This window comes from Poecilia reticulata, chromosome 12, assembly GCF_904066995.2.
Source record: "Poecilia reticulata chromosome 12, P_reticulata-male-v2, whole genome shotgun sequence".
Classification (NCBI taxonomy): Eukaryota; Metazoa; Chordata; class Actinopteri; order Cyprinodontiformes; family Poeciliidae; genus Poecilia; species Poecilia reticulata.
The window spans coordinates 11,671,922-11,697,730 of NC_088841.1; the positions used below are offsets into that span (position 1 = coordinate 11,671,922).

The 25,809-nt window shown below is 40.5% G+C and overlaps 2 protein-coding genes across 2 annotated transcripts; both read left to right on the forward strand.

Annotated features, from left to right (window-relative positions):
• Window positions 1-268: 268 nt before the first annotated feature.
• oacyl (O-acyltransferase like) lies at window positions 269-5,446 on the forward strand. The gene is made up of 15 exons (XM_008424510.3): window positions 269-439; window positions 1,026-1,159; window positions 1,243-1,321; window positions 1,419-1,554; window positions 1,655-1,839; window positions 1,903-2,115; window positions 2,184-2,286; window positions 2,366-2,467; window positions 3,332-3,497; window positions 3,575-3,654; window positions 3,738-3,848; window positions 3,944-4,067; window positions 4,236-4,422; window positions 4,664-4,806; window positions 4,901-5,446. The coding sequence occupies exons 1-15, from the start codon at window positions 283-285 to the stop codon at window positions 5,003-5,005; spliced, it is 2,025 nt and encodes a 674-aa protein (XP_008422732.2). The 5' UTR covers window positions 269-282; the 3' UTR covers window positions 5,006-5,446.
• A 5,099-nt stretch (window positions 5,447-10,545) lies between these two features.
• Window positions 10,546-24,042, forward strand: alpk2 (alpha-kinase 2). The gene is made up of 10 exons (XM_017308028.2): window positions 10,546-12,171; window positions 14,084-15,449; window positions 15,543-15,690; window positions 17,111-17,238; window positions 17,340-17,384; window positions 17,504-17,802; window positions 22,714-22,802; window positions 22,892-23,109; window positions 23,190-23,238; window positions 23,315-24,042. The coding sequence occupies exons 1-10, from the start codon at window positions 10,546-10,548 to the stop codon at window positions 23,520-23,522; spliced, it is 4,176 nt and encodes a 1,391-aa protein (XP_017163517.2). The 3' UTR covers window positions 23,523-24,042.
• The last annotated feature ends 1,767 nt before the right edge of the window (window positions 24,043-25,809 follow it).

Below are 25,809 nucleotides of genomic sequence, written 5' to 3' on the forward strand. Positions count from 1 at the left end.
TTAAATTTGCCTGACGCTTGTTCAGGAAAGCTGACCATGATTGTGATTCCACAGTAATTACTGTCATGCTGTGCAGTGACGTATTCAGCTCTGATTTTTCCGTTTTTCAAGTAACTAAATGCCGTTCACACCTGATGCAGAAAATCCTCCCTGCTCCAGTTTCCAAAGCTGTTTTCCATTTCTCCTTAAGAAGATCAATTTCATGCTTCTCTCTGCTTGGTGAGGTGACCCTTTCTGTTATTTAAGCACCTTGTGGACAGAAGAGGTGCAGTCGGCACTGAAATGGCCCTTGGTTGGCTTGTGTTTCTTCTGTTAGTGAGCGGCAACATCGTACTTGGAAACTCACTCAACTACAGTATATTGCAAAGATGCATGAAGGATGTCAACACATTCCTTTGGGAATTAAACCAGGACAAGCCAAAGGAATATGCTGCTCTCAGTAAGTGCTGACACCTTTTGGATATGTTCCTTGTGGTTTCGCAGACTGGGCCATCAAAAGGTTATTTTATCAACAGAGCCCAGGTTTTGTTTGAAAATCACCTGGCACATATTTGGATTGAATCCTTACAAATACAATGTAGTATACATGGTCATAAAAAAAAACAAAAAAAACTCTAAAGCAAGAATACAATAAACATTTCACTCTTTCTAATACTTAACTGGTAGTGAGTGTAAATAAACACAAAAAGTTGAAAGAAAAGTGTTTAATGTTTTTTAGGGTACTGTTTAGCCTTCACTTCTGTTAATTATGATTTTCTGCTCAAAGCTATAAAACATTACTTTTAAGACAGAAATGTGGGTTTAGTGAAAAATATGTTTGTTTTCTTTAAGGCTGTTGTCATAAAAATAATCTGGCAAACGAGCCTCATTGAAGCACACGTTCTAATTTATTGACTTTTTTTTCCCTCTTGGGCTTAAAGTTGACCTACTTACATATCAAAGCAGATGAATGTCTCACCCAAAAGGATTTGTCATTCCTGTGGAGAAAGTAAGGGGCAATGTTTCTCTCCTTTTTTTTAAAAAAGTGTACGACTCCTTTGGAAAGATGGGCAGCAGTGTTAAAGACGGTAACGTGAACCAGCCTGGTTCGCCGCAGCAGTGTCGCTCTGCCATTGGCCCCAGCTTCTCTACACACTACTGCCAGGTGTTCCTGAAGCAGGTGAATACCAATAAAAACCTTAATGATGGATGGATGGTAAGTTATAGAGAAAAACTGTATATATTTCTTTCCTGCTTTTGTAGGGAGCAACACAGTATTTTGTGGGCATTTGTGTTCCTGACTCATGTGGGGAAGACGATGTGAAGCAGCTGGTGCATTGTGGTGAGTGTTAATTAAGGCAGATTTTCTGCATATTTGTCGTTCTCTGATTTGGGATTATTTTCGCATTTTCCTCACGTGGTACCTATTTTCCCAATAGACAGACTTCAGCTTAACCAGAAGTCCCTCCTTAGTCCATTACCTCCAATCCTGACCAATCAGTCTTCTTGGGAGCTAATCATGACTCACTGTATGGCTGACGCAGTCTCTCTTGATGCATCAGACATCACCTGCATGTCAGTATATTAGTCATCCCTTGACATTACTCCCATCCCTCTGCATGCCTGTTCTTCAATGCCCATGGTCGAGTTAAACTAAATCTTTGTCCCTCCACAGGTGTGTGTGTTGTGTAATGTTAGCCATTCCTCTGGTGGCCACCCTGTTCACAGCCTTAAGAAGATCAGAGCAGAGCAGCACCATCAATCCCACAATTGAGTTTTCCCATTTAAACGTTTATGGTAGCCTGAAAACCAATGGCTTGTCCAGCAATGAAATGAATGGGAGCACATTAGAGGAAAAAGGTAAGGAGAATTTTCATTTGATCTCCTGCTAATAGACAAGTACTCAGATGTTTATTTTTACAGGCAGAATCGGCCCTGCTGGACAGTGTCTTTCTCGACGCTGTGTTTCCAGCTGCTTTCAAGCATTCTCCCTGCAGACAACAAGCAAGGGGGTCCTCAGCACAGCCTCCTCTGCCCCATGTGAAAACTACACCTCTCTGAACGGCATTCGCGTCCTCAGCTTGCTGTGGATTATATGTGGCCATTCTGCACAGTTCCCAGTTATTAACAACCTAGGTAAGAAAGAGAGCAGCCTGCAGCGTCTTCAAAATATTGTGTGCACATTGTCGTGTCTCCCATTGTAGATAACTACAAAACATGGAGGAAAGCAGTCGAAAGCAGCCCAGTATATGTGCTCACCATCAGCGGGCCTGTTTTTCTCGCCGTTGACACCTTCTTACTGCTGGGGTGAGACTTGACTGAAATACTGCTAACCTTATCATGGCGCATAAAGTGATTTCTAACTTCTAATAACTTTACTTTTCAGGGGTTTGCTCAGTGCCAGGTCTTTGCTGAGCTCAATCGACAAGGCAGAAGACAATTTAAGTCTCGGTCTGGTTGCCAACTATCTCTTCAAGAGGACTAAAAGGCATAATATTATGACTGGATGACTATATTACAGTGCCTTACAAAATAGTTCACACCACATAGGCATTTTTCAGCATTTCATCATTTGTATTTTATGTCAGAGACCAACACAAAGAGCAACATAATTGTGACATGGAAGGGAAATGGAACCTGGTTTATTGTTTGTTTTGCGATTAAAAATCTGAGAAATGTGTGGCGTTAGTGTCTTTACAGTTAGAACTTCAGATCTTTTGGGGTATGTCTTTACCACCTTCAGCAATTGAAAGTTTTGCCCAAACTGCTTTGCAAAATACCTCAAGCTCAGTCAGATTGGTTGAGAGAGTCTATACAGAATTTTTCCACAATTGGACTTCAATCTGGACTTTGATTTTCCCGTTGTAACATGTAGGCTTTGATGTACACCATTCCCCTGTAGCTCTGGCTGTACATGCAGGGTCCTGAACTGTGCTCCTATAAGCGTCTTTTTCATTATATTGATTGATTTACGACCTGATACTCTGAACTTTTCTTAGCTTCATCCCTGACCTGTCTGCTCTGTTCCTTGGTCTTCACGATGCTGTTTGTTCACTAGTTTTATCCGAGAACCATAAAAGGCTTCAACAGAACTGCTGGATATATATTTAGATAAAAAATTTTGCACAGGTGGACTCATAGTTTTGGATTTCAATTAGGGGAAATGCAGTAAAGTGAAAGCAAAAAATTTGATTTGTGTTGGTCTATTACATAAAATGCCAATAAATCTATTAAAATTTGGAGTTGTAAGAAAATGTAAACAAATTTAATGGGTGAAACAAAGTATAATGTTTTTGCACAGTAAATCTGAGGACTGAAAGATTACATTTTTCTCCTCGTCTTCCCACTCCAGGATTCAGCCTCTGCATCTGTTCACAGTGTGTCTCACCATCAGCGTCATCTCTTTGGTGCGGTGGGGACCCTACTGGTTCCCATTTGTTGAAATGTTGACGGACTGCAAGGCGTACTGGTGGGCTAACTTACTGCTGGTTAGCAATCTCCTGCCAGTCCATGAGATTGTAAGTTTCATCAGGTCTTCATATGTCTTCAGGAGGAATTTCAACTCATTTTTGCCTCTCTCCAAATCTCTCCTGAGTGTATTCCCTGGACGTGGTACTTGTCTCTGGACTTCCAGTGTTACGCCACAACCCCCCTGCTGGTCTATATTTACAGGCTGTATGTCCACATCCTTTAACATCATCCCAAACACCATGTAAACTAGAGTAATAACCTTTTCCATTCTGTCTCTTCTGCTTCAGTAAAAGGAGTGTGTTTGCTGTTGTGGTAGGAGGCATTTTGGTGAGCACGACTGTGGCCAGTGCTGCTATAACTGCATGTCTGCACCTTCCAGTCTTTCAGCCATCCACAATGTAAGCCTCCAACCGAAAGAGGTTCAGTAAATGATATAAAATGTACCTCTTCTTTTGGAGTTCACATATTTACATTGAAGAGTTTGTCTTTGCAGAACATCAGACAACTATGTTTTGCATTACTATGTGAAACCCTACACAAGATATGGACCGTTTCTAATAGGGATCCTAGCAGGAATATACCTGACAACAAAGAAAGATCAACTATTAAAGGAAAGGGTGAGTTATTTGGATTTTCCATTCTTGGAGAATTTGAGAACCCTTACTTTGTAATAAAGCAGAAGTGAATGAAATATTTTGCATGTTCACTGTCTTTTGTACATCAGCTGATGTGTAACTTTGAACTGAAACCGGTCTTTACATTTGTGTGCTTAATTTTTTATTCAGTGGCAAGCAGCGCTTGGTTGGTTGTGCTGTTGTTCTGTGATGGTTTTGCTGATTGGACTGGCCTACTACCTGAAAGACACCCCACCTTATCCCTCTGCGGCTCATGCTCTATATCAGGGGTTGCACAGACCAGTCTGGGCCCTGACTGTGAGTTGGATCATACTGGCATGTGAGGAGGGCTATGGAGGTATGAATGAATCCAATTACATCTCCAGTTTGGCAGAACACTTAAAACACTTAATTTCATTTAAAAAAGCATATATGTTTCATTCTTCTTCTTTGTTCTTTGATTACTTTTACCAAAAACTGTACCACAGGTATTAGGTTATGTTTATCTTTGAACTCTAGATATCGCTGTATAAAGTAAACAGTTGTAAAAGGAAGGGAAGAATTAGCATCTCAGTTTTAGTGTATATTTGTTTCTCCAGGTTTTATCAAGACATTCTTGTCCTTTGGTTTCTGGGTTCCACTTTCCAACATTAGCTTTGCCTGCTATCTGATCCATCCCATCTTCATCATCCTCTACAATGGCATGCAAGAGACGCCGATCCACTACACAGACATCAACTTTGTGAGAATTTAATCTTCATCGTTTTTTGTTTTTTTTTAACAAATCTTTCTATTTTCTTCATATTTTTGTGCCAATGGGTGTCTGTCCTCTACAGATGTACCTGTTCCTCGGCCATCTGATGCTAACTCTGGCAGCTGGCTGTGCTCTCACTGTGTTGGTTGAGAAACCCTACCTCTTCCTGAAACTCAAATGCATCTAGAGAATCTGCCTTGTATAGTACAGCACCTTTCAACATATGTATATCGGTATCCCTTGTAAAGAGTTGGCAAATTGCTGCCGTAGCGAAATAATTACGGACAATTTGAGATTAGTAGATGTTTTCTTATTGTTACTTAGTTTCTTACAGAGATCAAAATATATCTGCCTTTTTTCTTTGGTTTTTGCATTTTCTTGTTTTTCACATTTTGAAGAGTGTCTAAGAAAAGTGGTCGTCCTTATATTTACACAGCAGCTAAACAAAACTTCACTGACTAAATGTTCCTCAACATTCAACGTAGGTTGTATGCTGAAAATCCTTCAGTTGCATTTATGTTCTAGGTATTGTTAGATGTGCTGGTTGTCGTGGTACAGACTCTTTTAGAAAAAGAAAGCAATTAAAGCCATAGAGAGAGAGAGAGAGAGAGAGAGAGAGAGAGAGAGAGAGAGAGAGAGAGAGAGAGAGAGAGAGAGAGAGAGAGAAAGGAAACCTCATGAAAGCCTGTCTGTTTTTCTGACATATATGGAGATATGGGTAATTAATATCAGTTTGCACAATACTGAATAATTCAAATAGAAAACTAAAATAACCTTTTAAGATTTTCAGCAAAGTAAAAGAAATAAATATATTGCATCAAATCTGTTTAGTGAATTTTTTTCCTTTCTTTCAATTTTGTTTTGTACTTTTTACAGCATTTATTTTTGTCATTTTCTTTTTTTCTAGAATTATACCTCTTCGGATGTGATCAAGTTGGAGTAGCTCTGTATTGTTGTTTTTTCTAAAATAGTTTATTCCTCCTCTTTCTTGTTGAAACATGATGTTTGTCTTTATTCTCTCTGGTTTTGGATGCTGTGCAGCTGGAAGTATCTCTGCTCTTAGTTTTTTTTTTTTTTTTTACTTTGGAACAGCTGCTGCAATGCGTAATTGTGTCAATAAGACTGAGAGGAACTGATTAGCATCTCAGAAGCTCAAATAAAATCTGAACACCTACCAAAAATCCCAGAGGAGTTAAAAATTAAGTGGATTAGCTGAGGTTGTCAACACCCGATGGTGTCATCCAGGACATGTTACTGCGAAATATCGTCACCGCTGCCTGTAAACTGAGCTGTTAGCATATCATGATAACGATAATGGTTGTCTGTCAGAGTTCTCTCAGATCCTTGGGTGAAATTAGTTTCTTTTCTTTCTCATTGTCTTTCCATGAACATTTACTCTGGGCAATCAAGATTGATGGAAATGACCATTTCGTAAAAGCTCATAAACTCACAAAAGTGTTTATCAGCCAGCAATGATTAAATTTTTTCTTTCTCCCCAAACCTCACAGGATTTCCTGTTAGAGTTTTATAGAATTTATTTTAAAATAATGACCATACTTCCAATACCACCTAACTAATTTGGTTGCTTTTTCTGTGTGACTCACTTCTTATGTCAGCCATTTCTTTTACGTCCCTCAAATGTCCAAGAATACAAATGACTTCACTGCATTTCTTCTATAAGTAGTTCACGGCCATTTACCAGACAGTGACTCAACTGAAGAGAGAATCACAAAGAGTTTTAGTTGCCAGTGACATCAAGCACATAGCCCCGTTTACAGCCTTCTCGGTTACAGTGGATGTGGAGCAGGAGCTTTGTTGTGCATTGCATTGAGCTGACACAATCTCAGTGAGCAACCTCACAGAAAAGCTGAGGCTACTACTGCTGCTTGGTTTTTTTTTTCCATCTGTTGTTTTCCATCGTGACGAACCAAGCGTTCTGAAATAAAACACTGATCAGAGTTTAGATGTCATATGTTGTGATTGGAACCAGAAAGGTGATAAAAGAAAATTCAAGAAATGCCTTTTGTCTGTTAAACTCCATTGCTCCTTCTCTCAGAGCCTTCTCCAATCAGTTGATTTTCATCAAGAGAAAATATGGTTTCCTTCATTCCAGGCTGGGTGTTGGAAAGCAGCGCAAAGGCCAGCCTGAAGCCAGTGTGTGTGAAAATATAGCTTGCTTTGGTAAGACGATCCTTTCCATTTAATGACGACATGAGAGCACAAGGACACATCAAGCTTGCAACGACCATGCTCAAGATGCATGAAATTATACCAAGCTCCCATTCAAGCGTTCTATTTTTGACCTTTGTTCGGAAAAAAAGGTCACATTTGTCGCCCTTATGAGTCAATAAAAAGTCACAACTACCTCACAAGTGAATTTAGTCTAATTATATGCCAATAGTTGCCTGGTAGATTTACAGAGCAAAACAAGTACAGGTGTATGGAAATCAGCGTTACACAACGGCATAACACAGTTTTAGCAGTTTGTGTCACCCCTTTTTTTTCTCCTCCTGCTCAGAAACAAGACATTTCAATAAACGTATCGTTTCAAAACAGAAAGCTGGTTCATCTTGTGCTACATTAAATTATACAAATAATAATAAATTAATCAGCCTTGCATAGCTCACCATTTATGAAAGGACCTTATTAATTGTCTGACCTTTTCTAATAAAGGATAGATGATAAAATAGTTCTCATCCTCGGGGAACATTACAATGAGCTCCTAATTGAATCAAAGTATAAATCCAAAGTCATTCAAACTGACACATTCATTAACATGCATTTCCTGAGTAGAAATATGAACAATAAACTCAACTGACATAAATATAAGGACAGAAAACAAACTACTTCTGATTCTAAGAATGAAATAGGGACTGAAATAATGAAGGAACAATCAGCAAGACCAAATGATCATTCAGGAGATTTTACTGAAGGCTCATGAACATATCTCTAGTTGTATCTCATCACTGTCTTATCTAATCAGAAGGGGCAGCAGAAAATTACAGTCTATATCTGCAAACCTGGGCGTGACAGACAAAAACACTTGCAGCTGCAACTGCAATGAAAGAAGTATTGACTTATAGAGACAGTGATACACCACACTAGGACTCCTTTTATTTGTAAAAAAAAAAAAAAACTTGAAAATGAATAACCACTTTATTTCTACTTCACATTTTTTAACTACTTTAAAACACATCAGAATTTATTGTTGAAACATGATAAACTATAAGTTCAGTAAGTATTCATGTATATGCAAGGCTCTATATGAGCGACTACCTTATTTTTTTAAACATGAATCATGTTCTCTGTCTCCCTCTCTCTCTTTCTCTCTCTCTTTCTCTCTCTCTGTAGCCATAAATGTGTCTGGCTCTGTTTATAATTGATCAGAAAATTCATCAGCCAAAGTAGGCCATCCCTGAAGCTGTCTGGAAGTGTACGTATCAGGTTTTAAATGTTCGGGATCAGCACATGTTCACAATATCAGGTAACTAACTGTGTACTTGCGGGGGACAACATCTAAAAATAACCCCACACCCCGAGATCGCCCGGCTCTGCCCAAGCACTCGCTGAAGTCCTACATCATAGGTCTATATCCTCTACGGCACAGCCATGAAAAAGGGTACGTACTGTTTGTTTGGCTGGAAATCCCCCCAGCAGATGAGACAAGAGTTTTAATTATAATAGTTTTTTTTTCAGCTTCAGCTGTGGGGTGGCTCATCGGTTGATTGTGGCTTTGCGGCTGAAACAAACACTCTGCTGCTGCATGACTCACTTTTTATTGAGCATCAGTTTTCATCTCCTCAATTAAACCGAAATTATAATGCTGTCAGTTTTTCCTGTTTTGTAATTTGTAAAAAAAATTTAGACACGGTTCGAAGTTTGTAACATCAGTTTTGTTGGGGTTTTCACTTTTCATCCTGAAACTAGAGCACACTTTAATGGGAGATCTGTTCAGAATCAGATAAAGAAAAATTTTTATTATTTGCCAGCAAATAGCAAGTTCTTTCTGAAGTTTAAAAAAATCAACCCTACCAGACAGTCTGATCTAAATGAAATAAAAATAAATAAATAATCCAACAGAAATTCTTGTTGTTAGGCAAATATAAATGCTTAAGCATGAAGGTTTTTCATCCCTCTTTGCTCTCAGCATGACAAGTAGTAAATAATATAAATTTTTTTAGATGCGTCTTGCATTATGGACAAGTTTGTGAATATTAGGATGGCCAAATGTTTTCTAATTTCAGTCTGAAATGCTTTTGTATCTGCAGCTGTTGAGGTGTGTTTTTCTCAATGTAAACATCTGAAGCTGCAGCACTCAGTCAGGTGTCCTATATGAGGCTGAAATGTGACTGAAATGCAGGTCAGGAGCGAAGATGAGCTGGTATTTTTCCAGTTACTCTGCCGCCAGCTTTCATCTTATATGTCAGAGTGAATGTTTTGAAACCACTGACCCCATCGATGCTTCACATGAGACCCGCTAAAAAAAACAGTTACACACTTCATAAATTTAAAAAGCAAGATGATGAGATTGACAAGTTATTTAAACCCCCTGTAGCTTCAAGGACTCTGTGTACGTGTTCATTTTTACATTGACCACCAAGAAAACAGGGGGAATAGTTTTCGGTGCTGTTAAAGGCCTGGGGGGGACATTTCATAATTAGTTTGGCAACAAGTCAGTGGGACCACTGACATCAGCGTGCCAGAGAGGGAGAGAGTAAGTCAGATGAAAAATCCCAATGGGTTTATCACGATGTATGACAGTAAGGACTAATATTTGACCTATTTAAGATTAATTTTAGGATTTGCAAAAACCTAATAAGGTTTTATTGGGATTTTTGTTGAGAGACCAACACAAAGCTTAGCATAATTAAAATAAATAAATAATTAGTTTGAGGGGAAATGAAACTGCTCCATCTTCTTTGCAGATGAATCAAGCTCAGTCTGTGAAGAAAAGGTTCTCAGTTGGATTTGGTCTGAACTTTGACTGGACTTTAAACAAATGAACAGCCTTTCATCTAAACCTTACTATTGTTGCTCTGTCTGCATGTTTTGATATCTTCACACAGTACCGATAGAAGCCTCTCACAAGTTTTCTTTCACCTTTCCTGTGTATCTGTCTCCATTCATCTCCCAACAACTCTGACCAGGTTAACTCTCCCTACAGAAATAAATCATGGCATTTATTTCAAACCTATCATCACAGCCCATCATCTCTAAAACTGCAGATGGTGGGGCACCTGTAGCCCCCTTGCCCGAACCCCACACCCTCCTCTGCTTGTGTGCTGCTGCACAGGGTTTACACAGCCTCTCACCCAGTGACAGCTGTGATGAAGCCAAACCACACCCACCACCACCACCACCCCTTATATTTAAATATTTTATATTGAAAAGCACTCTTTTTCCATTTCATTCAAATGTCTCATCATTTTAGTTAAAATGTGAATAAATGCAATGCCTTTTTTTTCTTTAAAAAACAAAGGAAAAATAAAGGGAGCCTAACCCCAGTCTATTTTTAAGACATTTTCAGGTGATTTATTCACAGATGGCCAACAAGTTCTAATGATGATTGAATTTGTTTCTTTTCAGGCACTGAATCCCAGAATCAAAAGAGGGAATAGCCCCAACAGAAAGAGACATCAGTAATTCATCCCTGGACACAGAGCCTGGTCCTAGAAATCGTGAAGTTCCAGTTTGATTGCTTGGGCCAGTGAATATCCTCAAGTCCTGATGGACCCCTCGCAACTTTCCACAAATGACCCTGAGTGGTCTGCAGAACCATTCACAGACAATCAAACTGGAGCACAGGTGCATGAACCAGAGACAGAGACTCTACCTGTGCTGTCCATCCCAGATGAAAATGACACAATAAACATTTCCACCAATGAGAAACTACCTGACAGTGATAGTTTAAGCTATTCATCTTGCAGCATGTCTCTTTGCTTGGAGTCTTCACAAAAGTCTGCCTTCATTGGACCTTGTTGTATGGATCCATTGGAACCAGAAAGCGAAGCGGTACCTCCTTTGCCTGATCCCTGCAGTGACTCTATTCCAGCCATGTCCAGTACAACAGAGCTGTATGTAGAACCAGAAACATCTCCGGTGTGCTGCCTGAAGAACAAAATTAGTCCGACTGAATCAGAGAATTTAGACAGTGTTGAGGTTCCAGCACCTCTGTCAGATCTTTATATTTTTGAAAGCGACACGCGGGATTTCATCCTTACCAACACAACAAATCCTCATAGGACCATGCATCCCGAATACCAGTTAACATTGCAGTCGGGCGTCGGAAAGGCAGACCAAGACAGTGAGGCACATGTCCCGATGTGTTATTTAGAAGGCATTAAGACACAGTGTCAAAGTGGCTTTACAGAGGAACAAGTCTCAGAGAACAACATGTCAGAGGCAAGCCAGTGTGATGAGTTACGAGCACCTGCTGTGGATGTCTGGGAGGTGGACTGGGTGTCGGAAAGTGATGTGAGATTTGTGAAAGCAGAGGTCACGGCTTTGACCCTGCAAAGGCAGCACAGTGTCAGCCCCGCCGAGCTCTGGATGGACGCATGCCAGTATCTGACAGGTGAGGATGTGGAAGACAAAGAGGTTGTGGATCATCAAGTGCTAAGCGACTCCTTACAAGGGTCAGATTACAGTCCTGGTGACAACAGGAGGGTTGGCTGGTCACCAGTGGAGAGGTGGTCGTCAGTAGACAGCTGGGCCAGTGCACTCTCAGACTGGACTGGGGTCATTGAGGATCCGCCAGAAGAAATCACGGCCGCCTTTGCAGAAATAGGGGCTGAGATTGACGCTTTGACACAAGCGCTGCAGGAGGTGACCACTCACTTAGAGCCGGAGACTCTGCGAGACAATCTACAGGCGACAGAGGTGGAGGAAAGGCAGCAAACTATGGGTGTGCAAGATCAGCCTCTAAAGACCCCAGATATCCCAGAGAGTCTCATCCCTTCTGAACAAAGCTGTCTTTCTTTGTGCCTTGACGCTTCAAGACCTGAATTTTGTGGCAGAGGAGCCTCCCAGAGCGTTGAACCTCTGCGTACATGTGGAGGAGAGCTAGAGGCAGAGGAGCTCCTGAGCAGCCAGGCAGAATCCTCCCCGTGCTCCGCTCTGCAAAACACACCGGCTGGATTGTTCTCTATTGCAGCAGACTCAGATGCTAGAATGATTGAAGTCACGCTCAATGCTGGAACTGTGTCTTTGGGTTGTTTGGACCTCCCTCGGCTTGACAGATGTTCCAAGACCTTCGAACAAGATTTATTTTCTAGTGAAGAAAACCGTCCAATCGAGCTGAAAATAACAGAAGAAGTGGATTTGAACACTCATAGAGACCTGGCGCTTCAGGAGGTAAGGTATATTTTTAAATTTGTGGCATTACCTGAGACAGACTTGTCCTCAGTTTGGTAAGAAAAACTGTAAGGGTTGATCTGTGTCTGTTGGTCACACTTACATGCATTCAGAGCATTGCTGACCTGTGTGAAAATGTGTGGGAGATGCTGGAAAGATTCAACCTTTACACCGGAGCAAACAGCAAATGGCTTTACATTGTTGGCCAATGAACAAACTAGTCGCACATTTTGGAAACAAAGCAAGAATGTTAAGAGACATTCCTGCCCATGTCCTTGTGATTGCTGCCATACCTTCAGCCAGCCAGTCACGTATACACCCGCCACACACGAGGCTGAAGCCACCTGGGATTTGAACTTTTATCCTGCATTGTTTGGATTAACCCTTTTGGCTTCCATCTCAAAAACCCGGCAGTCGAGGAGCGCTGCAGGATCAGGGGAGCCTGAGAAGAAGACCTCAGACGGATAGAAATGGCATCTAATAATAGCTGACAGTTCATTGATAATAGCCCGCATCTGCGGTGTGTCAGGGTAGAGGGGTGAGAGGAGAGCACAGCTGAGGACTGAAACACGACTCTGTCCAGTTCCAGCTGTCTCTTACACCCTTAAACGCACTCGTTCAAACCACGTCTCAGTTAAAAAACACAAGATCAGGAGGCTCAGAAGTCCTCGGGAGGAGAAGGCTGGTTTTCATCCACTCGGAGCAAACCAGCAAGTCTGGGTGATGGCTGTGCAGCAGAGGGCATGAGTTGTGCGTCGGGCGGCACTTGGAAGAAACAAGGTTTTGTAAAGTTTTACTTTGTGGCTCTATAGGAAGGTGAGTGTTTACCAGGAAACTCATTCTGGAAACAGGCAACTTAAGAAGCCGTCGCTGTGTTTTGTTTTCATTTACATGTGATAGACATAGCTGCATGCTAAGTATTGATACCCCTTGAACTTTGTAATGTTTTTTTCCGCAACTTTATTGTATTCTTCTGGTATTATATGTGTAAACCAACACAAAGCATTGCATAATTACAAAAATGAAGTTATACATGTTTTTTCAAAATGTTTGAAAGCTGTGGGTGAATTTGTGTCCAGCTGTCTGTGAGCCAAGTCTTGTCTGGAATCCTCAATTGGATTTAGGTCCAGACTTGGACTGGACCATTCTAACACATAATCTGAACCATTCCACTGTAGCTGTGGCTGTATATTTAGAGTTGTTGTCCTGCTGAAAAATGAACCTCTCCCTTCGTATGAAGTCTTTTCCAGCCTCTAACAGATTTTCTTCCAGATTTACTCCATACTAACCATAAATTTAAAGAAAAACATCCCACTGCAAAATGTTATCATGACCTCAGTTCAGTGGTATATTGAGGGTTATAATCAGCACTGGTCTTCTGCTATGTATTGTGATTTGCAAATAGGCTATAAAATGTCTGACGATACATGGATGGTTGCAGATCCGTAAAAAATAAACTGCAAGATTGTGAACTCTACAACCAAAACTTGTTTTATAAAACGATTCCCGCAACTGAGCTTTAGATTTCTGCAGCTCCTCCAGAGTTACCATCTGCTTCTTGGCTGTCATTCTGATTAATGCTCTACTTGTGGGGCCTGCGAATTGGATGCATTGGAGTGAAGAGGGCTGAATATTTATGCATGGCCCTCTTTTCAGATTTTTTTATTTGTAAAAAGCATGTATGATTTTTCATGTCTTTTTATTTTTTTCAATATTATTACTATTACTAAAAGACTTTTATAAAATTAAGACAGCAATAAGAAGTTTGTAACATGACAAAATATTTCATTCGACTTGAATAATTTTCCAAGGCACTGCACGGACAAATAAATGGCAATACATTGATTTGCTGAATTTCTTTTAAAACTGAGATGATTTTTCTTGTCCTTCTTCTTGTCTATTTTATCATCAGGTCTTTGGAGATGTTCTGTGCAAGCAGTCTGTGACAGAGGAGCAGATTAAAAGAGACAAAGGTCAAACAGATTTCAGTATCTTCTCTGCACATGAACCAGAGGCGGACACACCCACAAATGTCTCATTTAACACTTTTCTAGACCCGGTTGGAGGAAGTCAGGTGGAGTTAGGTAGTCATGAGCTTATTATGTGCTTAGCTCCCCTCAGTGGTAACACTGCCCTCGACTGTCGGACAAGCAGCAGCTTGGAAGGAGATCAAAGTTGCACAGAAGCCTGCCTGAGTGACAGCATCCGTTGTGGTCATGTGCGAGATTGCAAACCCTTTCCGACCCTGGGTGGAACTACCGATAAACAATTTCTGGAAGGTCACAAGGAGCTGATTCATACAAAGCAGAACACAACAAACACTGATGAGAAACTACAGGAGCTGCAAGTTGAAGACACCGTGTGGCCTTTCCTTTCTGCACCGGACGAGATCAAGGATTTCAGCACAGATCTAGCAAGGTTCACCGTTTTTCCCGGAGATCGTCTGTTCATATCAGAGAAGGATCGTGTTGCATGCATCACTTTAAACTTAAACGATCCATTTATCCCCTGGATCTCAGAACCCATCTTCACAGTTGCTGAATGTGAGCAAACTCAGCTCAAAATGCCTCACAAAACCTCAAAGAACCCCTCAGACAGCAAAACGCGCTCCAAAAAGGAAAAATCATCTGGTCTTCATCATGGAACACAGGCTGCCAAAAAACAAGAGAGTACATCGCAGCACGTTTCCAACCAGCAGACCTGGAAGCAGCAAGAAAGCCACCTAGCAACTGGGGAAAATCATGTTATTGAGAACATCGAAGCTGGGCTCGAAGCCAAAGAGGCTAAACTTGTAATGGAGACCGGTGTGGGAACTGAGAAGGGCACGGGCAAGCCACATGGCAAGAAGAAAAAGAAACACGGTCATAAAACATCGGCTAAGCATGAAACAGAGGCATCAGTTGATGCGGAGCATGGAGCAAAACCAAAATCTGCAAAAGGAAAGGTGGATATGTTTGAGGGAATTAAAGCTGGGAAAGTTCAGCGGGATGAAAATCAGTCAGTTGTTGTTGAAGCAAAAACCCAGCAGCCAGAAGATAAGGTGTCTCAGAAAGCTCCCCACCTCTCTGATCTTCAAGAGCTCACGAATGACGATGTTATTAAAAAGAGACGCGTGTCAGGGGATAAGTTTGGCAAGATTCTCAGTGTTCTGGAGTCCAAGCTATCAAAGACTGATACTTCGTTAAAAGCACAAGGGGAAGAGACACAGCCAGAAGTCACAGCTGTTCAGAAGAAAGCACATGGTGAGGGGGTCAAACAGAACATCCCTCTAAAGGAAGGTGAGGGCCCTCATCAAGCTCCGCGATACAGAAGCTGTGTGTTTCTGGGACAGGCTCTTCTATTTCGTCCTCATGTTGTTCTGATGTGTGCAGATCCGAAAGTGGTAGAGCCCATCCAGGTAGAGTCGGTGAGCGGAGACCCTCAGAGTATGTGTCTTTGGTGTCAGTTTGCTGGAGTGCACTCAGACTTCACTGTGACCTGGAGCAGAGACGGTGCACCGCTGGCTCAGATTAACAGAAGGTATTTACTGTCATTTTACATGGCTAAATTACCGAACTTAAGATTTTTTCCAGAACACAATTAAACACAAATCAGTCGGTCTCAGTGCCTTGAAGGTTTTGTCAGAGCATCTCTTTGGATTCAGGTCTCTGGACCATTCAAACTGACGAAAGTACACTAACATAAGTCATTGCTGTGGCTGTATGTTTAGAGGTTGTTGACCTGCTGGAAGGTCAACCTCCACCGCTGACTCTACTTTTTTCAACCTCTAACAAGGTTTCCTTTCAGTGTTGTTCTGTATTTAGCTTCATCCGTCTTCACATAAACTTAGACCAGCTTCCCTGTCCCTGCTAAACAAGACCAATCCCATAGCATGACTTTACCAACACCGTGTTTCACTATAGCAGCCTGTGTCTTATGAATGACTTTTCTGCAAGCTGGAACTGGTATTTCTTCTAGAGTTATCGTAGCTTTCTATGACTACTTCCCAAGCCAATTATCTTTACACTGCAGCATTTGTGCTGTATTCTTTTACATCCGAGATGATTAAACATCACTCTACAAGATGTTCAAAACTTGGAATGTTGTTTTATAACCTAAGTCTGCTTTAAATTTCCCTACAACTTTATCCCTGATTACCCTGTCTGTGGTGTTTCCTGGTTTTTGTGATGATGTTTCTTCAATAATGTTCTCTTACAAACTGCTGAGGCCTTCACAGAACAACTGTATTTTTATTTGATATTAAATTACTCTCAGACAGACAGACTCTCTTTACCAATTAGGTGACTTCTGAAGGTACTCTGGATCTTATTTGGGGCCCTCAGAGTAAAGCGAATGCAATTAGCACATCTTTTGGTTCAGATTCATGTCTGAACCATGTGTCATTCCACTATACAATTATGTGCTACTTTGTTCTGCTCTGTCACTCAGAGTCCCAATAAAACATGCCAACATTTGTAGTTGTGATAGGACAAAATGTATTACAAAATAAGTTCAAATGGTAATAAATATTTTTGCACTGCACTGTATCTATTCCAGCTTCTTTGACACTCCCCATTCCAGTGCATAGAGTTACATTTCCTTTAAATGTTCCTTGACCGTTTTGGTGCAGTGGTGCAAATGGCTCAGGTTCAGAAACAGTAACTGATCTCTATGCAAGGATTAGCATGCTCACAGGATAGCAGAAAAGGATACTGGAAGGAAATAAGAACAAAAACCATCTGAATATGATGTTTTCAGCTGGCATTGAAATCGAAACACACTGACGTTTAGAAGTCTTTTTTTTTTTTTTTTTTCATAAAACCCAAAAACCTTCAAATCTTGATGTTATCCACGCCACACAAGCATGAAAAGATTTTGCTTCTTACTTTCAGATGCTAATAGGTCTTTTGTTTTCCATTACTAAATTGCTTAAGTAATAAATAAACGTGTGTCTCTGAAGTGCAGGAGACAAGAGCAGAGTGTCAGTGATCATCACCAATGCTTCCCACAAAGATCTGGGCAAGTACCAGTGTCGGCTCAGCTGCTCTCATGGCTCTGTCTACCTAGACTATGTGCTCACATATGAAGGTAAAAAAAAACAACAAAAAAACGATCGTAATCAAAAAATGTGTGAGCCAAGAAAAATAAGCACATTAAGTTAATCGTTTTCTGTTCTCGCTGTGTTTTAGTTTTAAGTGAGATTGTGATACCTGCATCCCCAAAGATCACTTCAAGTGAGTACTTATTAAAGGCTACTTTGAATAATTCAGTTCAATTAAATTTTCTTTTTGGTAATAAATAAAGAAAGAAAAGAAAGGGAAAAAAATACAAAGTATGTATGTTTCTCTCTCAGCTATGCCTGAAGAGTTGTGCAGTGAAGAGGAGGATGCCCACTGTTCGAGACTCCTGTTCAAAGATGATTTCCTGTCGGATCAGTACTTTGGAGAAAACCACCCCATCAGCATACTCACAGAAAAAGTTCACTTTGGCGAGGGCATGCATCGACGGGCCTTCCGGACGAAGCTGAAGGCGGGTCAGATTCCCCTGCTAGTACCGGGACACTCCTGCGTGCTCAAGGTGCACAACACTATCAGCTACGGGACCAACAACAACAACGACCTGCTTCAGAAGAATTTCCATTTGGCTGTAGAGGTAAAGAAAAACACTGGTTTTATTGTAAATGGAAAATACATCATTGTGATATTAATACAGGAACAGAAGCAGGTAGTTTTATGTAGTTAAAAACGTTTGCAGGATTCATATTCCTAAATTCAAAATATTTTCCTTTCTCATTTTTGTTGCTTTTAAGCCAGTCTGTAAATGAATTGGCTGCATGATTCAAGTCATTTTCCATTTAGAAGACCCCTTTTTTTTTCTTTTTTTTTTACTTTCTGGACGATGTCTTGAGATATTGCTTCAATATTTTTACATCAAGTTCTTTATTCCTGATCATCTGGTTTGTAAAGTGTATCAGTTTCTACTGCAGCAAAAAACTTCAAACAACACAATGCTTCCTACTTTGCATGTCACAGTTGAACTAGTTTTCTCAGGTTGCCATGCCTCCCTGTGTAACAAATGGTGTGACAACAAATGGTGGGACAACAAATGATGGGACAATAGTGTTTATGGTTACAACAACACATGTCTCTAAATTATGAGATTTTTGTAGGGGTTCAAGTCCAGCTCCCTCCCACATATCAATCTGTATTTGAATGTAGCATGAGATTAAAAATCACTATAACTTGAAAATCTCAAATGTACATTCAGATGCAACATGAGTCAAAATAAAATGTGGCTTATTTTATTGTAGCATCTTGGACAATAAACTTTTCAGCAAATTGAAGAAAAAGCTTAAAACTGGAACTAGAAAAGTTACTTGCTAAAATGAGCAAATAAATATTAGTTATGTAAAAATAAATTATTACCAACATTTTAAAACACATGGAAATAAACAAGTATTTTAATTAAAAAAGAAAAAAAAAGAGTGTGCAAGGTCGGTAGCTAAATGAAATCTAAAATAATTTTCTGAAAAAAACTTGTACAAGAAAACATTTTCATTTTATTTTGCAGATGTTTTTTTTCTTAATAACTTACTTGATTAAATTAGATCTTTGTTATTTTGACTTGTATTTTCTGCTATCAATATTTATTTTTATACTCATATATTGTATATTTGCTTGATTTATTTATGTTTTTTTTCTTTTTGGCAAAAAGTTATATTTTCTGTAAACGTTAGACTACCTTTGTGGGTGGGGATGTTACAGAAAGCGTTGCTTGTTCTCAGGGGCGCAACTACATATTTGTGAGGTGGATGCGAAAACATCATCGGCGCCCCCCCCCGCCCGCCACCACTCCCCACCCCGCCCCGTTTCTCAGGTTTCCTCCCTTAGTCACGCACTTGGAACATACATTGTCACATATTATATCAGGTGAATTTTTCAATCATAAGCAAATAAGAAGTTTATTAGAGTACAAATATTTAACAGCAATTTAACAGCAAGGGCACTCAGTGCTCAACATTTTGTGTTTTGGAAATATGAAATCTTAACAGCTTGCACTCTTTGTCAGAGTTTTAACATTTATGGAATTTAAATTGTTACATTCCGTGACTTTGCACTTGCCCATTTGTCAATTATAGCATCAAATGAAATAGACCGTGCCACATCATTTTCGATAGAGATCACTGCTAACTGGGACAAGCGATCATTGCTCATATTTGAACGGAGGTATGTTTTGATGAGCTTCAGCTTGCTAAATGATCTCTCTGCAGATGCAACTGTAAGAGGCATGGTTAAAAATATTCTAAGGGCTACTGTCAAATTTGGGAATACCAAATCAAGGTTTTCTTGAATGAGGAAATTTAATTTTTCTAGAGCCTTGTAACCCTTCAGTAGACGGCTTGCTGGGTATATTTCTTGAATGATATCTCTGGAAACATCACAAGTAGTCAGGGCATATGTGGTCACTGATTCCTCCAGCTCAGCTTTTGTCATGTGCTCCATTTTAGTGATGAATTTAAATTTCTCAGACACAAGTTGAAAATTGGAAAACCTCTCAGACAGCTCTTGCAGGAGTGTGTCAACAATAACATTGAAAACCATGCACCTGAAGTGCCTTGTGGGTTCCTTTTCATGATGACCAGGGCATGAATTGTCATCTGGGAACTTCTTTTGCTTCCTAAGTCGTTTCTCTTTGAACCCAGGAGAAGCATCCATTTCAATGGCTATCTTGCCTGCAATGTTGAGTGACTTCTGAAAGCCCTCTTCTCTATATTTGAGCAAAAACTCTTTTAGAGACTCGATTAGCCTAATGGCTGTGTCCATTGACACATCTGCTGCTTGTAGTGCCTTGCTTGCAAAGTTGATCTCACATAATAAGTCATACCAAACTATGAGGCACACAAGGAACTCCATACTAACAATCTCATTAGATAGTGACTTTGCCTCTGAGACAATTTTGCTGTCTCCTGCCACTTCTTCAAGCTTTTGTAGTGCATCTAAAATTCCCCCCATCTGGAAACGTATAGCTTTGACAGAGTCTAGCTTTGCTTCCCACCGGGTGTCACTCAGAGGCTTCAATGTGATGTCGACAAACTCTGTGAGAATGTCCCACCTCTTCACAGAAGATGAAAATATTGTGTACAATCTTTGAACAGTGCCAAAGAAAGTTAGACACTCTCTGCTAGATGAGGCTGCATCACATAACAAAAGGTTCAAGCTGTGGCTACAGCAGGGGACGAATAGGGCCTCTGGACATCTCTGTTGTATTAAAGCTTGAACACCCTTGTTTATTCCCCTCATATTAGAGCCATTGTCATAACTTTGTCCTCTACAATTAGCCAAATCCAACCCCAGACTCTCCAATACTTCTGTTAGTGTATGTGTGAGGCCTTTCCCAGTTGTGTCCTTCACAGCAGTGAATCCCACAAATGACTCTGCAATAGTGATTTTTTTCTTCTCATCTGTATCAATATATCGAATAATGACTGATGCCTGCTCTTGCTTTGAAATATCAGGTGTGCAGTCCAGTTCCACTGCAAAGTACTTAGAGGACTTGATTTTGGCAGATATTTTACTCAAAACACATTCTGATATTGAATCTAAAAATTCATTCTGAGTGCACCATGTCAGATATCCAGTGGTTTGTTTGGATGCAGCCTTTCTAAGATGCTCTGCCAGTGTTACATCATATCGTGCTATGAGCTCAAGGATTCCCAGAAAATTTCCATTTTTAGGATTTCCTAACTGAGAATTTTTCCCCCTTAGTGGCAAGTTTCTCTCTGCAAGGAAAAGTATGCAGTCGATAACTCTAGTCAACACACTTCTCCAGTGTGCTTTTTCAGCTGCCATGGTTCTCTGCAGTTCACTATCAATAGTCTTACCTAGGCGTAAGCGAGATGCCATTTCTTTCCACGTCAGATAAGCATTTATGTGAGAACTACTGGTTTCATGGTGCTTCAGTGTTTTTGAAAGACATCGCCAGTTATTATACCCCTCCACAAGGCATGTGTCAAGAACTTTAGCTTCACCAAAAAGCTTACATGCAAAACAATAGACTCTGTTAGTATTTTTAGAATACAGTAACCAATCTCGTTCAACTTTCTCTCCATTAGACAGAAAACGAAAACAGTATGCTTTGGAAAAACACCTTTTACTCTTCTCTGATCTTGGATATGGGCCATCAGAAACTTTCTGTGGGCCATTTACAACCATGTATTGCCTAAATGTGTCCCCCATTTTGTGTGGTAAAGGCCATTCAGATGGTTCTTCTGAAAAAAGCTTTGTCTCAACCCTCTCCTCCGCAGCTCTGTGCTTCTCTCTCTCTTCATCATCTGGTCCTCTCTGCTCTTCCTCTCCCTCATCTGCACCTTTCTGTTTCTCATTCTCCTTTCTCGTGGTTGACTCACCATGACTGCCTGCACTAATTTTCCCAAAAAAGAACACAATCAAAGATGGTCATCAGAAACTCAAACCATCATGGTTTTTGTTGCCTTCCTAATGCCTACCTGATGTCATCACTTGTCTCCTCTATCACTGACCTCATGTCTGTCTCCTTCATCCCTTGTCTGTGGTGTTCTCCACTAAGTCATGTGGTCAAAAAAGCATTATATATTAGTTGTAAAAATTACAGATCTTAATACCGTTTTAAAAAATAATGTTTAAAAATTAGTGCTTGAGATGGACTAGTTGCTCCCTCACTTCCACCTGCATTCGACCAACCTGTTGCCTTCCCCTGTCTGTCCTGATTCTTCCTCTTTCATCATCTTCTCTTCTTTCTCTCCACCATCACAGCTGAATGACATAAATCTTGTGTTAAATAGGCTTAAAAAATACAGCAGTGAAACCACAATATACAGTGAGGCAAAAAAGTATTTAGTCAGCCACCAATTGTGCAAGTTCTCCCACTTAAAAAGATGAGAGAGGCCTGTAATTTTCATCATAGATATACCTCAACTATGAGAGATAAAAGGAGAAAAAAAATCCAGAAAATAAGATTTTCTGATTTTTAAAGAATTTATTGGCAAAATATGGTGGAAAATAAGCAACTTTTAACAGCCAAATATGAGACGATTCCGTATTAGGCTAGCTTTAGCTAACCTGATTATTTACAACCCTCCTGTCCTGCTAATACACTGACGGTACTTACCTACTATCTTTCAACCACATTGAAAGGCTTTTTTTCATCCCGCCAACATCTTTATCCTTCTCCCTTTTCCGTTTTCTGTTTTGCGCCCCGGACAGCTTTTTTTTCTGCCGCTCCATTTTGTCAAGTGCACTACGAGTGGAAGTCTAAAATAAAAAAAAATCAAAAAGCGCGCCTGCGTTCTCTTAGGGGCGCGTGCACAGCCACCTGTATGGGAAGGGAGAGCGACGTGAAGGAGCTGAGGGGCGCCTAATCAGTGCGGTTTCCCTGTTAATGATCATTTCATTCTGTTAAATATAGAAAATGCCAACAAGAAAAAAACATTTTTCGAGACGGGGTTTTGGCGCCCCCTCTAGTGCTGCGCCCCTATGCGTTGCATACCCTGCATACCCACTTTTTGCGCCACTGCTTGTTCTGCAGGAGTGTCAGGTGCAGAACACAGCGAGGGAGTACATTAAGGCTTACACGTCAGCAGCTCAGTCTGTCGAAACCTTCGGAGACGTCCCAGAGTGAGTGACGTGCTCGCCGGTCTGTATCTTCTCCACGGCATCCATTAGCTGTACAGACTGACGTTGCCCTGCTGAATTTCCTCCACCAGGATCATTCCCATCTACCTTGTCCACCGTCCATCCAATGACATCCCCTACGCAACGCTGGAAGAGGAGCTCATCGGAGACTTTGTCAAGTACTCTGTGAAGGACGGCAAAGAGATCAACGTGATGAGACGGGACTCGGAGGCGGGGCAGAAGTGCTGCGCTTTCCAACACTGGGTCTACCATAACACAGAGGGCAATCTGCTGGTTACTGACATGCAAGGTCAGGGGAGCAAGTACTGCGGCAAACTGTGCAATAAATCATAATGTGTGAGTGCTGACATCCATCTGATTTATTCTCAGGAGTGGGCATGAAGCTTACTGATGTGGGGATAGCAACTTGCAAGAAAGGGTGAGTTTTTCCCTTCCCTTAAAATAAGCATTAAAAATAGTCTATACAGGTGACTCAACAAGATATGTCTTTATAGGTATAAGGGATTCAAAGGAAATTGTGCCACCTCCTTTATTGACCAGTTTAAAGCTCTGCATCAGTGCAACAAGTATTGTGAGATCCTGGGACTCAAATCTCTCCAGCCTAAGCCCAAAAAGGTCTCCGCTGCTCCAAAACCCAAACCCCCACCTCCTGCCATCCCTAAAAAGAAGTCATTTGGGCCAACAGTGAAGAACAAGTCATAGCATCAGGAGAACATTGAGCTAACAGTCTCTGACCCCGCTTGGACTTTGTACTTCAGAGCCTCCAGCACAGAAATCAGTATGTTGGTCGTTGCAGGATGCCGAAGCACTAAGGAGACGTTTCACTCTGAAATAAGAGACTCTCGTGCAGCCAGAGCCTGTTGTCTGATCTGAACAGTTGTATTTATTTCTGTGACAATTTCTACCTGCAGCCTAGAGTTTTTATTGCTCAAGTCTGTGAAAACCTGATATATTTAGATACTTAACCAGCTATAAACTGTCATGTCTTAGAGTGCTTGGTTGGATCATTTTCTTCACAAATAGTTTATTCTATTTTTTTAATCATGATCTCAAACTTTGAATAATTTGGAAAAAAAAGAACTGTTACTACACAGTATGGGTGGTTGCTTTGAATTTCTTTGGATTGTCTGGTGGTAATGCTGAAATTGATTTCTTACTTGGATGAAAAGCTTGGGACTTTTCCTTTGTGTACATATTAAACCTCATGAGATATATAGATTTATTAAGACTTATGTGTGTTTACATTATTTTAGTAATTGATCCATGGAAGGGCAAGTTAAAATATTCAGTTTGGTTTTAAGGAGATGATTAGTGTATGGGATACAAAAGTTGATATATGATGATATAAAATCACCGTTGAGTATTTTTACAGTTCATAACAGATATAAAAAGTGTACACATATTTTTGTAATGTAAATAATAGCTCTGAGTAAACTATTTTAAACATTTTTTCTTGTTTAAAGTGACATGTGTACTATTAATTATTCGTCTGAAATACCAACCTGGTTGCATAAGTGTGCAATCTGTTTAAATTTTTAAAATTGCTTATTCCTCAGGAACAGCTTGGAGCATCCACTTTATTATTTTATCCAAAATCACAAAATACTAAACAGAAGTAAAACTAATACACAAGTACTACTTACATGTCAAAAATGTTTGAATTAATCAAGAACAGAAATCGTCATACTGTGGCTTCACATGCAAAAAAATAATAATAAAATAATGACATAAAAATAAATGCATAAATAAATAGAAATGAACTAGGGTCACTTCAAGGGTATCATGTTTCAACCCATTTTATGTCTATTTCCATCCCTGCGGCGGTGCAACATGTCCCGCGCTGTCACCACCTCTGACACACGGCCACACGTGTTCATCCTCTGCCGCGACATTAAGAATGGAAAGTACAGAAGCTGAAGAGCGCAAAACATTTAGGACAAAATAAATCAACTGCACAAACCCCGACTTGAAGCGAGTGCACTGAGGTCCTTTCCGCACTGTAGCTATTTAGTGTGATAATGGCGTTTGATAGAGAGGAAACAAACACCATTGTCACACTCCACAGCTCTGGAGGACAAACTTTGCTGCAGGTGTGCAGATGGAGGTTGTCGGAGGGATGGACGACCTGGAAGAACAAAAGGAAAATTTGGAGTTTAGTTTGTGGAGAACGGTATCTAGAGAACATAAACTTTTTCTGCAAAGTGTATCAGTCCTAATAGTAAGAAACGGGGGTTTAAAAAAAACCTGTCAAACAGAGAGCGACACAGGAAACACGTTTCTACTTTTAGCAGGCTTATCCAAAGTGTCCAAAGTCCAAACGAGTGTCTTCTGTTACTGATTGTGGGGATGACTGCAGCTGTGTGAGCTTGTGAATGCGAGCAGCAGTAGAGAATGTGGCTGAACAGAGAAGAGGAAAAGGTTTCCTAAAATATAAACTTTAAATGAGAGTTGGTCCAGAAAGATGCCACATAGGCACGAAAATTTACTCAATATTACAGCCAAACAGATTTGGCTGTTTCATCTTTAGTGATTTTTTATTTTATTTTTTTTAAAGAACATCCAAATAAATATGTAAGTTAACACATTCTTAAAGCAAGAACCTACCTTTTGTTTCGATGCCTTCTATCGATATATTCATTAATGTGCTGCAGTGGGCGTCCGGCTGCCCTCTGCTCTCAGCTCCTTGTACCTTTGTAAATTTAAGTCCAGTAGTGCTGCCGTGTTCACGAGGGTGACTACGTGGTGCATTTGGGCTAAGAGCCGTCCCATCCAAGTCTTTATGTAGACAGAGCAGAGTTTGGACAAACAGCCAGTTGCACATTAGTGATAAGCTACGGGGGAAGTATTGATCGACCCTGACCAGAGGCAGAGGGTGAAGGGTGGATGAGGGAGACGAGGGGGGAACCAAAGAGCTACGCTGGCCAGGGCCTCAGTTTTCACCGTGCGCTGAAATTAACAAACCGACACGACAGTGATTCTTGAGAATAGG